Here is a 14,547-nt window from a genome sequence, read left to right as displayed (position 1 = left end):
ATCAAAGCATGCCAAAATCAGAAAGGCTCTCCAAGGCTAAATGGATGTCTATGCATTTCCCTTTAGAGACTGCTTCTCTTCTCTCCCATCCCCCCCCCCCCCCCCAGGTGCACAAGCCCAGTAGCAAAAAACATAAATTAAAAACAAACCAGGAAAGAGCAGAATTCCTCCATTTTCTATTCCATCTGTTGATGCTGTGTATGCTGGACCTCTAAGGGGGTCTCTGGAGCTCCTTGTCATCTTTGGAAAAGCCGGTGGATCTGCTCAGAAGTTGGTCGCTTCTCTTTCTTTGAATACTCAACCTGACTGGTTTATTTTTCCAGTCTGGGCCCAGGGGAGAGGCCTCGCAGAAGTACAGGAATACAAATAACAAGCTACAGTACAGTTCCCCCCGCCAAAACTAGTCTTGGAGAGTAAAAAAAAAAAGAATGAGAGGAAGTCAGGCTTGTTGACGCATTTTATTGTGAGATGGGGGAGTCTGGTAAAAAACTAGAAAATGACCATGGTGGAACAACATGGCGGAACTTAAAAATGAAGATTCAGATTTGTAACTTACATACATGAATACAGGAACAAATTGGCACAGAACTGTTAGACGTTGTTCCCAATGCTGTTTCTAGAAGGTTATTCTAGTTTGGCTTTCTAAGGAAATGAGAGCTTTATGGTCAGGCTAATCCCTTAATAAAACTGCAGAGCATCATGCGATTAGTCACACGGTGAATTTCAAAATTTAAGTTTTATATTAAAAACTGGGTAAAGGTAAAATGACTTGATTGTAATTGTAAAACTAATACATTCCCATTTTAATCTTCTGTTCTACAGTCCAAGGCAAGTATAAATGTTAACATAACACTGTTAAATCAAATCTCAATGCAAGAGAACCAATTGCATCTCTACTTTAAATCTTATCAACTTTCCAAATTTTCATACTAAAATATATTATTGTATTAATACAAACTACAGTATTATACACTACACTGTGTAATAAATAAAGAAATATAAAAATAAGACACATAAATATAAAAGTTTTCTAAAACTAAAAAGGTACATATGTCAGTAAGAAGGGTATTAATACTGCGAGGTTCGAAGACATACAGTACAAAAATGTTGCACAGATCTATAAACTAAAAGAAATAAAAATAATACTGATAGGTACAAATCAGCTAACTTTGTTAATAAATGGGGTCCATAATAACTAACATTTGGAAACAGTTATGAGCCAAATAATGATGAAGTGTCTGTGTCTGAAATTAAAAGCAATGGATAGAGCAGATTAGAAAATTTCCCTGGTCATTACTGAAGGGAAATTCTGAAAGTCAATTAACCCAAAATGAATACTGAGTAATTAAAGGATGAAATGTTCCAGGGATTTTGTTTCTCTAATGACAGAATGGGTGTTCTGACAGTTCATTTTAGAACTTTGAGACAGATCCACAAATGCTAGTTATTTAGGCCACACATTGGACAAGGCCGGCGGGAGCCTTATAATACTGATCAATGGCACTTCGAGCACAGCCAGGTCTTGCTTAAGGCCAAAGGAGATACAAAGCTTCATAGCATATCCTTCATATTGGTTACTACATACGCAAACACAATTACAAACACTGATTTTCGACGACTCCGCTGTCCTTACCAGTATTAACACTGTTAGTCCCTGCAATCAGAACTCAACGACAATCTTTTCAACTACATTTTAAACCACATGAGTAAGAAACTTCAGTTCTTCTATGGGCTGCTTTCTGAAGGCTAACACCACACTTGAAATGATAAAATGCTCTACGACAGCATCTAAATGGTAGACGTGAACCACCTCTGCGACGGACGGATGCGACAGAAGGCAGCCAGCGTGGTTTGGAACTGCATCGTACTTCTGGGGAGGGAATTTTGTAGTGCAGAAGTTCTCACATTTTAAAAAACATAATAAAATACTGAAGCGGATTTAGCAAATGTTTTACCAATAAAAAATTATATAAATCTCTCCCAATTGTACAGCTCAAAAATTAACCAACAAAAGAATGAAAAATTAATACTGATAAAAGAAAATGATGCCAGATGCTTGTCTAATAAATCAGGTTTCCTTCAACCTGTTAAATCTTTGCTTTCAGAGTCACTATATTTATTTTTCTAATCTGCTTCATGTTACAAACTTGTTCCTAACTTTGAAAATTGCGTGAAAAATTACTAGGTTTGAGGTTCAGGCACACCTGGATATTTTTTTGTGGGTTTTTGTATTTTTTTTTAGCTTTTTTTTTTTTTAACACAGTAGTGAAGAGAAATCACGGTATGCAAGCTACCATGTTTCCATGAAAAGCATGTATAGTATAGAACAAACTTCATTACCAGTAAGAATTTATTTTCCTTCTAGGAAAAAAAAAAACCCAAAATTATTAGGCTTCATTTGTTTTCTCTTTTGATCCTTGTTCACCACTCTCTGTGATTTCTTGTTCTACACTGTGAGCTTGCTCTACAGCCTCCTCATCCTTCCTGGTACCTTCAGTGTTTGCTCCTTCTCCCTCCTCTTCTTCTTCCTCCCCCTCTTCTTCCTCCTCCTCTTCCTCCCCATCCTCTTCCTCCTCTTGTGGTTTTCCACATTCCTTTTCCTCCTGAAGTTCTTCTACTTCCTTTTCCTCTTCTTCATCTTCCTCTTTTTCGCTCTCTTCATCTTCTTCCCTTGTGAAACTCTCTCTCTCATCGGAGTCGATCTGGGAGGGAGATGCCCTGGTGCCAGCATGCTCATGAGTCAGGGCTTCTGATCCCGTCTCTTCCTGTTCTGTGCCATCCCTCTCCTCAGCCTCTCTCTTGCAGTAGGAGTAGCGGTGATTCATGTGTTGCGAATAAGACCCAGAGTGTGAGAAACGTTTTCCACATTTGTCACATTGATAAGGCTTTTCTCCAGAATGCAGTCGCATGTGTTCGATTAAATGATGTTTGTGTTTAAATGCCTTTTTGCAGATTCCGCATTCATGAGGTCGCTTACCTGCAATGTAAAGAGGACATCTTTGAGATAAAAGAACAATTCAATTATTTTCTAACTATGCTTTTGAAACACTTCAGAATGTGGAGAAAGCATATTACTGATATGGTCTGTAAGAAGAGCATTAGGGGGTGGCTAGGTGGCACAGTGGATAGAGCATCGGCCCTGGAGTCAGGAGGACCTGAGTTCAAATCAGATATCAAACACTTAATAATTTAATTACCTAGCTGTGTGGCCTTGGGCAAGCCACTTAACCCCATTGCCTTGCAAAAAAAAAAAAGAGCATTAGAGGGTTGAAAAAATATAGATTAAGGTAAAATTCAGCCTGTATTAATGGGAAAGTAAGTAACCTTTTTGATATTTAACATACAGGCTCTACTTTTCAAATAAGAAGTCTGATACTAAAACTGATTGAAATACCCCCTAGACAAAAATCTTGAAGGCTATTTTGAGAGTCAACTGCAAAACAGTGCAGATTCCTAAAGAGAGAGAGAAGCTAGAGAGGATCTCAAGGGCAGGGAAGGAAGTCCAGAAAAGTACTAGGAAACTGACAAAAACTTGACCATTACTTTAGTTTCTAATAGTGTCAAAACAGACTAACTTTAAAATTTCAGATACTTCTTTCTTTAAAAAAGAAATTTGTCAGAGACCATGCATTTATTTATTTATTTATATACTTTGAAATGTCAGATTCCTTTCCTTATAAACAATTTGCCAAATTGGGAGGGAGGAAATCTAACTTTTCTGATTTTTTGAGTGAAAGAGATTTACAGGAAGGATATTAAAAAGGAGACCAGGTGAGAATTTCTTTTCTACCATGAGTTATCACCTTTATACTGTAAGGACTGGTACAGTTTTGAACCTATAGGGGGATTTGCAGAAGAGAAATGGGAGCGTCCCTTTTCTCCAAAGATAGAAAAGGGAACATTACACAACCAATTCTACCTAACAGCATGAAGCAGGTTAGCAAAAAAAAAGAAAAACAAAACAAAATCAAAAATCAGTACTTGAGATGCTCCTGGAGGGGTTGGGGGGGGAAGGTTCTTCCCTTTTTGTGGGCCCAAGACCTCCTCTGTTAGTCTGGTGAAGCCTGTGGACTCAGAATCAAGTCTAAAGTAAAGGCAGTCAGAGGTTAATGAAAACAGAGGTCATTTTTTTTTCTCATCCATATGCTTCTCTCCCTACTTCAGATCTATTGCATCTAAACCACAGAAATAATTTTTATATATACATAAGTATAACTGGTGAATGCTTTTATATACAACAAGATCCTTTGGCACCCTTTAAACCAAGCTTGCTTGTACTGGTTCCCTAAAGAGTAGTGTTGCTGAGGAAGTCTTGGGGAAATTGTGAGGAGAGGGGCTGGCTTCCTGGGGGCCAGGCTAACTTAGAAGCCACAGGAATGAATCATATGCTGTGACGACTTTATAGGAATGAAATGCCAAACTTCTCAATTCTTTCCTTAGAACAAATGGTTAGAACAGGGAGACATTATAAGCTCAAAGTGATTGAGGGCCAACAAGTGATATTGGGCATACTTTTTAAATTTAGCATCTTCATAGAACATTGAGCCACAGATATTTTTCAATGCAATATGGAAATGAATCACCAACATACCTGTATGTTCATATTTATGTCTTAATAATGAACTGCTTTTCTGGAATATCTTATCACACAAGTCACAGGCATACATTCCATTTTCTGTCTTCCGCATTTTCTTTTTGGGTGGTGTAGAATCAGAATCATTCTGATCCTCCACATTTGATACTCCTTCTGAGCTAGTGTCTTGCCTTTCATCCTATGGGGAAAAGTGAATAAATTAAAAATATACATACATACACACACAAACACATATCTATAAGGGGGGAAAATGGATAAATTTACAAACAAAACCTTGAAACAACATGGGTACAGACAGAATATTTGTAAGAATGAAAGCTTTGACTTGTATTTTCAGTGAACTGGCATAAAAGCTATTAGATCCAAACACTAAAAAAACCTAACCTCCTGCCCCCAACCTTAGCCAAGAATTCAGTACACTGCTCACAATCCCATCTCCGATGTCATGGGACATCAGATCTAATTACTCTTTAGGTTTGAGGGCCATGTTGTAGGGATTGCAAGGATGGAAAGTAGGCAAATATTTTACAATCTCAAAAAATTTGAAAACCACTGCTCAACCACATTTGCACAACCAACACATTTTCAAGAAGTAAAATCACCTTGTTCATTTTTTGGTATGTCATCTAACTGCTTAGAACCATTTATCTGTAAAAGGTCTGTTAGTAATTATCCTGATTTATGATTCCTTTTATTATATAATAACCTTGTGACATTTGATTGAAGACTAGAATGGCCAGTAACACCGTAAGCAGGACGTTATTTGTTAATGCAACATTCAGAGTGGGGCTGGGTGAAGAAGACCCTGCACAATTTTTTAACTACTTTCTCCACTCCTGGGTCCTACAAGATCAAACTGCCCATCCTAGGATATGGATTGTGGAGGACATTTAAAAGAGAATCCTCAGACTGGTCATTTTGACCAAATGCGATTAGTGGTGTCTGATCCCTGGTACTTTCAGTCTCTGTGAAAAGAGGGCTGTCCCCTTGTGTTGGGGGCAAGATTACACCTTGATCACATGTACTGGGAAAGACAGAAATGTCTAGAAAGAGGAGCAATGTTCAGAGTGGCCTGAAGAAAAGGCTGTTTCCATTTGACTGGGCCTTAAGGATATTGCTTTTTGTGATAAAAATCATAAATGTTAACAATGTGTATAAAAGCTGAGCAGCACCACGTGACTGAAAGAGAGCTGGTCTCAGAGGCAGGAAAATCTAGGTTCAAGTTTTGCCCTGACTCACCCTGACTGTGACTGGCCCTAGGCCACGCTCTAGGATGACAAATTGAGGAGCGGGCACCCACTGGACAGGAATAGGGAGTTCCTTTATCAGGGAGGAGTCCCCATATTAAGAAAATCACAGTCTAATTCCTCTTTTATTTTTGTAGTAATCCTAATAGTTTTTAGAATATTATAGTTTTATAAGTAGAATTATACAATATTGTAATAGAATTATATAGAGTATACTGAAATAATATATCATTATAACAATGCATGGAGCTATAAAGGCAGTTGGGTGGGTGCAGTGGAAAGAGTGCTAGGCCTGGAATCAGAAAGTCTTATCTTCTCAAGTTCTTAATAGCTAGGTGACTTCAGAAAAGTCACTTCACCCTATTGGTCTCAGTTTCTTCATCTGTACAATGAGCTGGAGAAGGAAACGGTAAACCATTTCATAATCTTCGCCAAGAAAATCCCAAATGTGGTCACAAAGAGTCAGACATAACTCAACAACAATAACAACAATGTAGAGCTATGATATTCAAAACTATTCATGTGTCCTTTGATTTGTTTTTCAGTTACTTTCATTTTGATGCTTATGATGGGGGAATTGTAAAGGCCAAATGATGTTGGGTGGAGCTGATTGGGTTTAAATTCTGTAGCTGAATGGACTAGTTTTTAGCATCAATAACCTTAGGCAATATTTCACTTAATCTTGATGGACCAGAGTCTCCTCAGCTGTAAAAGGAGGCTTTGAACTAGGTGATCTTAAAGATAATGAACATTTCTAAAATTCTATGGTACCACAAGTCATGGAAAACAAAAAGAGGTTTACAACACACTCTGCATGTCAGCCTTCTATTATAAATCAATCTAAGTAGCGGTTCCTACAGTATGATTTTCATATCATCCGGTCAGGTGCTTTGTTATGGTCCATAGCTCAGGGGGCTGGACAGATCTTTTAATGCATATCCACAAGGAAATGCTTTGAAATGGTTTTGTGGTCATAAAAAATTCGTTTCCTATAATTTATAAATCCTAGATGAGTTGTAATATCTACTCTGAATGGCAGGACAAAAATGTCTCCTTTAAAAACCCTGTTTCTTTTGAATCAATAACAGGATAAAAAATAGGGAGATGTTAGAATTTGGGATTATAAAGAAGAGGAATCTGCCCGATTCTAGGAGGCAGCACGCAGTCCGTCCCTGCAGGGCAGATCTTAAAATAGCTGTGGTGCTTTGGAGAGGGCAGAAGAGCAGAGTGAAGGTATTCTCCATTTGTGTCTATCTTCATTTTTCTGATACACATTAACTATAACGAACTCTGTCTAGTGCCCAAAGCTAGTAAGAATGACAAGCAAATTCAATAGTTATATTTTTGCATAAGGTCTTCTGTTACACAGGCAGCACATGAAAACCCTCGCTGAGCCTTGGTCTCTGGTGTGAAAGGTAACATGATTTCCTTTATCAATGGTTTTAATTGAGGAAGAAGCTCTTTCCTAATTTTGGGAACAGAAGTATTCAAACAAAAATGAAATAAATTAGTTTTTGACATATAGTCTTAGTTGGGTTCTTGGCTATGACCATGTGTGATCTATGATCTCATCTCCCTTCTGTTGGGGAGCAGTCCCACCCATCCATCCAGGCCATTTTATTCTCTGTCCCCAATGTTCCCCTGTCCTCCCACAGATCATTCCCAGTGGACCTACTGAACACACTGGAGGTATGAATTAACCTTCATAAATTTTCCTTGACCACTTTATTTTAGGCCTTCTTAATAACTTTCTATAAAATTTCAATCCAAAGTACTTCTGTTTTATCTGCTATCTTATTCTCAAACACCTACTTTCACAGAGTAGGAATAAACTGAAACAGGACACACACGAAAACATAGGAATGCCCCAAGGTAAGCATGGTTACCTGATTTCCATTAGGCTGGGCCACCTTTGCTGGCGGTTCTTGAACTGCAGGGCTGACTGTTGTAGAGTACGTATATGCCACCTGGGGAATCAGGATGGTCTGCTTATTGGCAGCAAGCGCTCGTAAGCATGGAACACTGTTCTGGTCAGCAATGGCAACGATTGTAGGTAACTGGGCAGTGACGGTGGGGATGGCGATATTTATGGGGTTGGCACTTGGTGGGATCACATTTACAACTGGGTCTGAGTCTGTCACACAACTGTCCTTCTGCGGATCCTTTTTTGCACATGACAAGTTCAAGGGCTCTTCTTGGACAGAATAAACACTGTTCTGGTAAACACTAGTGATGGTGGATCTCTCCAATAATTCTCCATGTTGCTTTGGTAGTGAAAGATCGAGAGGTTCAACTTGTGGCTCTTCTTGGGCACCTTCTGCCGTGTACACATAACCCTGTGTGTTTCGGGATGAAGAAAGGTTGAGTGGTGATGGGGATGGTGTGCGACTTCGGGAACTGTTCAGGGCTGACCCTACTGGCAAAACGGGAGACTTTGTCCCCTTCCTTGGACTCTCTGAAGCTGTTGTGCTGTCCTGGGGTTCATCGGGGTTTGCAGGGCCTGGTGGATCGTTGTCATCAGCAGGAACGTTTCCTTTGCCTGCTTCAGGGGAGGAGGGTTCTGATGACTGTACCGAAATCTGTCCGGCCTGCATCTTCTCAAACCACTTTTTCACCACATCTAGGGGCAGGTTTACTGAATCTGCAATTTTGGAGAGTTCTTCTGCGCTGGGCTGTGCATTTAAAGCATAATAGGCTTTGAGGAGAGACAGGAGGTTTTTGAGGGGTGGCTGACTGGGAGACAGGCGGCCCTCTCCAGGGTCTGCCGGGGCGGGGGACTCCGACGTGTCGGCTTCGGGGGCCCTGGGCTGAGCCGGCGGAGTGGGCTGCTTTGGGTCATAGTGCTTTATCTCTGGAAGTGCGTTCAGATCTCCTGGGCAGTCCTCACATAGAAGGCAAGTGCTGTCATCGGTCCCCCCTTCAAAGTGCTTTTCTTTCTCTGACTTCACCGTAAGGTCTTCGGGCAACTTTTCACTTTTGCAACTGTTGGTGGGGACTGAGTTTTCTTTTTTCAGATTCTGGGGAACAACCTGAAGCTGACCAGGCTGCTCAAGGCTATAGTTGATGATGATTTTGGTTGTTCCATCCTGGTCAACCAAAGGAAGACTAATAGCTGAAATGAGGGAATGGCCACCTGGCTGTATGGTTGGCGAGTTGATTGTTTCTTGATCTTTGGATGCAAGATTGGCATGATTGTTCTCCAGAACTTGCCTTATTACATTACCATCTACCGCCACTTTGAGTACATTTTGAATATCACTCAAGTTAATACTTATGGGAGACACCAAACCTACTGTTGGGAGGACAACAGCTTGCACCACACCCTGAGGAGAACTGGTAGCCTGTAAGGGGCTACCGCCACTGAAAACCCCGTTTTGCAAAGGGGCTGAACAGTTGATTCCTGAAGTAACCACAATGGGTTTGAATTCATAATCCACAGGTTCCGTTTTAATTTGGTTTACTGGAAGTTGTTCTTGCAAGGGCTTGTTTTCAATCTTCTGCCGGATCTGAGGCCTTGCTGGACTGCCTGGCGATGCTGACAGAGAAGGGGAGGAGCACTGGGATGGCTTGAGCCCCGTTCTTGACCGGCCATTCACGGGCATCAACCCGATACATTTTTTACTGCTGATGTGTGAACTATAGGAACCAGAATGGGAAAAACGTTTCTTGCAGTTTGGGCATTCATATGGCTTCTCTCCTAAACAACAACAGAAATGACAGTCATTGTATTATGGGAACAGAAGTATTCAAACAAAAAATGAAATTAATTAGTTTTTGACATAGTCTTAGTTGGGTTCTTGGCTATGACCATGTGTGATCTATGATCTCATCTCCCTTCCACTGGGTAACAGTCCCACCCATCCATCCAGGCCATTTTATTCTTGTTTTCCTGTTTTTCTTTATGTTATCCTTGTATTTAAAATCCAAATTTTACATATTTTTATATTACATAAAAACTATAGAAATATCACAGATACAGTCTCAGTTTGCACTAAATATTTTTATGGATAAGAATATAATTTCCTATATATCTGATCCTGCTCCTTAGTACTCAACCAGAGTAATTAATTAGAGAGACCAACATAATCTTCCCTTAGTGTTTGGGTTCAGCTTCAGAATCTTTCAAGTCAGTAGTTTTCATGACTCTGGTTTATCAGCTCTATACAATTAACTTATCTTAAGCTAGTCAATTTAAAGGGGGGGGGATTAACTGTAGGCTAAAGCTGGGGGTGGGGAGGGGAAGAATAGAGGAGAGACCTAGCTGACATTCTTTAAAAGTTGAATATTCAACCTTAACAAACAATCTTCAAAAGATTTCCCATGACAACAAACAAACAAAGCACAACTTCTCTTAATTCTAAGATAGAAAATTTTATAAATATTCTGAACATGTTTCATATACATCTATCTACCTATTCACCCATTCCCCCCCCCCCCCCAGAGTATAGTTGCTTTAGGATGAAGAAACTCTCTTCCCCAATATAGGTTAGTACCCACTCCATAAGTGACCATCTTCAAGATCCATCTGCTCTGGCATTGTGAGGTTTTGGGTCTTGCCAGGGTCTACTTGCTCATTTTATTAGAGATAGATCTTACCCTAGGCCTTTCTGACTCTGAGGCTGGCTCCTACCTAAGGCCACACTGTCCTTCATGTGCTATTTCCCATAGGTTTTAAGAAATATTTATGATCTATAACTCATATTAACTGCATCATATAAAGACAAAGTGCCAGGTTTTTTTCTCATTGAGAATTTAAAAAAGAAAATTCCTATGCTAAAATTAAAAATCCAAGAGCATAGAACTGAAAATTAGACCTTCAGAAATGTTAACTTGTCTCCTTATAATTCTAAACAACTCTTTAAATTAGTACTGGAAGGGATATTAGAACTTATATATTCTAACCTCCTCTTCAGAGAGGAACTGTTTAAAGCTTAAATATTACTATTTTCTAGGAAAAGAAGGGAGCCTGTGGCATTCACCAGATAATGGGAAGAGTAACTAAATCAGTTTCCAAGAGTTTTGGGCATGGAGTGTAAAAAAATTGTGAAATGAATGCTATGTTTTACACATAATACTCAACACCCTAAATGTTTTTAGGACTTCATTTCCAAAATGAAACCAGATTGCCATTACAAGGGAAAATCCTAGTTTGTTATCTAGCAGTAACTTTTCAATAGGATAAAATACATGTTTGCAAAATTTTATAGTCACTGAAATAGGTGAACCAGAGGGCTGGGAGCTAGTCTTAGCGTAGGGCAGGATGGGATTCAAGCTCAGCATCAGAGATATACTGGCTGGCACAGCAAGGTGGAGCAGTGGATAGAGCACCAGCCCTGAAGTCAGGGGGACCTGGGTTCAAATCCAGTATCAGACATCTGATACTTACTAGCAGTGTGATCTTGGACAAATCATTTATCATTGCCCAACCAAAACCAAAAGAAACTAAGCCCCAAAAGGAGAGAAATATCCTGGCTATGTCACCATGGGCTAGTCAGCCTTTGATCAACTCTCTGTGACTACAAACTAGAATGAGTTGACTATGTTTATAAGTGGAAGGAATCCCCTAAATTGATGAAACCACAGGTCCAGTACCAACCCCACCATGCCCAATAAAAACCAAATAAAACCACTTTTCTAATCGTTAGATTTTTTTTTTCCTTGAAAATCTCTTAAGATCCACTTAATATGAGTAGAATTGTGTTCAATCCCCCAGAGGCTAACTGCCAAGTTGGATACCACTAAACTTTCTATTTAAGTTTTTGTAAGGTGGTGCAGTGGATGGGGTGCTGGACCTGGACACGGGAAGACCGGAGTTCAAATCCAGCCTCAGACACTTTATTAATCTGGCACAAATTACTTAGGCTCTGTCTGCCAGTTTCCTTGTCTATAAAATGGGAATAATAATAGCCCCACCCCAGGGTGGTTGGGAAGATAAAAAGAAATATGTGTAAAGAACTTTGCAAATTTTCAAGTTCTGCAAAATGCTTATGATTATTATTTCCACTAGGAAGCACTTTATAAATAAATACAGGTATTGTGGGTCTATTTTCCTCTTAAGTAGCTAATTAGTATATATGGGTATTCCACCTTTTAACTGATTCTACTTCTTCACAGTTCCATTTGTTATTTTTCTGGTTCATTTCCATTTTTTCATTCCTTAGTCCCTCATTAATCTTCCCCCCCCATCTTTCCAGTCAATCTATGCCTCTTCTCCAACCCCACTCCCATGTTCTCAATGCCCTGGTTCACTTTTTTAAAAAAAGGGAGCAAGGTGAATGTTCAGCAGAAAGGAAAAAGATCTTAAAATTTTCTTGAGGAAAACAATGACTTATCTTCTAACTGGGAAGATTGTACTGTGGCATATGTTCCCTATATTATAAATTAATGATGTATGTTTGCTGTCAAGGCATTTCTAAGCAGAGAAAATACATGTTCTTAATGTCAAAAGCAATAGAATATTTTGCTTTACCAAATAATTTTGCGTTTGAGAAATTCCTAGTGATTTTTGTCCCCCACTGAGTCTTATTATAATTTCAGAACCACTTTTCAGTTATTTTTGACTGCTCTTCACTTCAAAGAGGCTCTTAGTACTTTAGCTTAGTTTCTCTTGGGGGGGGGGTGTTGGAGTGGAGAATGTCATCAGATCTTTTGTTAAGTGATAAATGGTTTATAACAAACATAATCTTAAATGCTCTATGGAAAAGTGCTATTCAAGAAATTCTACTGAAATACAGATAATAATCCTGAATTTATTCATTTGATTAGATTTGGATGTTTATCTGGAAGATTTTGTAAGGCAGGATTTACTTTTAATTATAAAAATTATCATATAGGAGATGTGATTTGAGATTGTTTTTTAAAAAACCCAACATTTCAGAATTCATATTATCTTTCAAGGAAGCTTTGATGGGAGTTGATATATTAACCATACTGCCAAAAAGCAATTTTGTCTAGTATCAGAGAGCTTTTGAGTTTCAATTTTGTGGTACAGGTAATGGAGTTCAAAGGTGGCCCCAAATACTTACTAGTTGTATGACCCTGGGCAAGTCACTTAGCCCTGTTTGCCTCAGTTCCTCATTGGTAAAAGAAGCTACAGAAATGGCAAACCATTCCAGTGTCTTTGCCAAGAAAACCCCACATGGGGTCACAAAGAGTCAGACACAACTGAAAAACTACTCAACAACAAATCACCTTATTCTCCCAACATAGTTTTGAGTGATTTTTGCTGTTTTTATAAATCAAATTCACCCTCAAAGGACAACTATTTGCTGAAACTAGGCAGCATTCTTGCCCTGGGCCTGAGGTATTCTTGTTGGTAAGTGCAAACTCACATATAACCCACTGTCCACTGCTGGCTCCAGATTGACCAGACCATGTCCATGCCCCCATCCATCCTGACCATTTATCTTCTTCTCTTCTGGCTAGGTACCCACTGCATGTCCAGAGCTCACACCCTGGGGGGACTTCCAGTACACTACACACTAGGGGAGGCTGCTTCTCCCTTCCGTCCCCAATACACTTTCTACTTGTTGCTCTGGAGTCTTTTCTGGCTACACATCTCACCCCCCCCCCCCCCCATTCCTGGGACTTCCCTGGTCCCCACGCCCTGGGCTCAGGGACTTTCTCCCTAAGTCCATCCCTCAGTCCAGTGTGTCCATCTGCTGCTCTTTCTCTGTGGATGTGGCTTAGGGTCTAGAGGGATTTACAGAAGATGAACTGGAGCAACGACAACATCATTGAAATCAGTCTATGGGCTCCTAAAGTGAAAGGCGCCTTTCATCTGGAAGTAGGATTTCTGTGATATTTCTTTGGTCATATCTGGCCTGGCCTTCTTCTACTTGCCCTAACTGGATGTAGTAATAAGTAGAAAAGTGGCACAATTTAATTACCAAATAATACTGTTTAATACAAAATATGCAGTGTATAATAAATGTATTCAATCCCACACTGTATAGAGATAGGCACAATATTTACCACTGTGGATCCTTAAGTGCTCCTTAAGGTGGTGTTTGTATTTGAAAGCTTTTCCACATTCTGTGCACTTGAATTTACGATTACCCCCAGACTGGGTCACATGTCTCTGTAAAAAATAAAAATTGGGATTTAGTCATAGTGTAAGAGTTGTGAATATAAAAGAGAATAATAAAGTGTATCTAAAAATTTAGATAAATATTTCTAACATTTTTTAACATCAACTTACACTATAGTATAGTTAGTGACCACAGAGATTATTTCCTCCAAACTTCTCATTTTACAAATGTGAAGACTGGAGCCAAGAGAAGTCAAGGGAATGACTCCAGGTCACTCAGGCTGGAGTGGGAACCCCAGTTGATGCCATGGTTAGTATTCCTTCCACAGCACCATTATACAGCAGTTCAACTCATCTGAAGCTATTTAGAAATAGCTACTAAAGGTATTCTTTATCCTATTTTATAAATATGGAGAAAGACACACAAAGATTTAAGTGACTTGTCCAGGATCAGTCAGTGGTGGGGTTCAAATCCAGGGTTTTCTTTTTCCAAGACCAGTCCTCTTTCCTAGAATACCATACTTCTTCTCTTGTCTAACCTTCCCAAGAGTAGGATTTCACTAAACGAATGCAGCATATTTTTCTTAAAGAAATGGAGACTCCATTTTTTTTAGTTTACCAAAATTTTCTAACTTCATCCATTACTTTGGGAATATATCTAGGTTCAGAGAAACTTT

General features: G+C 39.4%; 1 protein-coding gene across 9 annotated transcripts in view; it reads right to left on the bottom strand.

Annotated features, from left to right (window-relative positions):
* Positions 1-200: 200 nt before the first annotated feature.
* ZEB1 (zinc finger E-box binding homeobox 1) overlaps positions 201-14,547 on the bottom strand; it is a 192,440-nt gene continuing 178,093 nt past the window's right edge. For all 9 annotated transcript variants that reach the window (XM_074193096.1, XM_074193095.1, XM_074193104.1 and 6 more), the window contains 4 exons: positions 13,816-13,921; positions 7,728-9,538; positions 4,592-4,772; positions 201-2,977 (listed from right to left, as the gene is read on the bottom strand). In XM_074193096.1, coding sequence (XP_074049197.1) covers positions 2,388-2,977; positions 4,592-4,772; positions 7,728-9,538; positions 13,816-13,921 — 2,688 coding nt within the window. In that variant the 3' untranslated portion in view covers positions 201-2,387. The remainder of the gene's footprint in view (positions 2,978-4,591; positions 4,773-7,727; positions 9,539-13,815; positions 13,922-14,547) is intronic.

The sequence above is a fragment of the Macrotis lagotis genome, chromosome 7 (genome assembly GCF_037893015.1).
Source record: "Macrotis lagotis isolate mMagLag1 chromosome 7, bilby.v1.9.chrom.fasta, whole genome shotgun sequence".
NCBI lineage: Eukaryota > Metazoa > Chordata > Mammalia > Peramelemorphia > Peramelidae > Macrotis > Macrotis lagotis.
The sequence above is the reverse complement of the archived record's forward strand: the minus strand, read 5'-3'. Positions and strand labels throughout refer to the sequence as shown.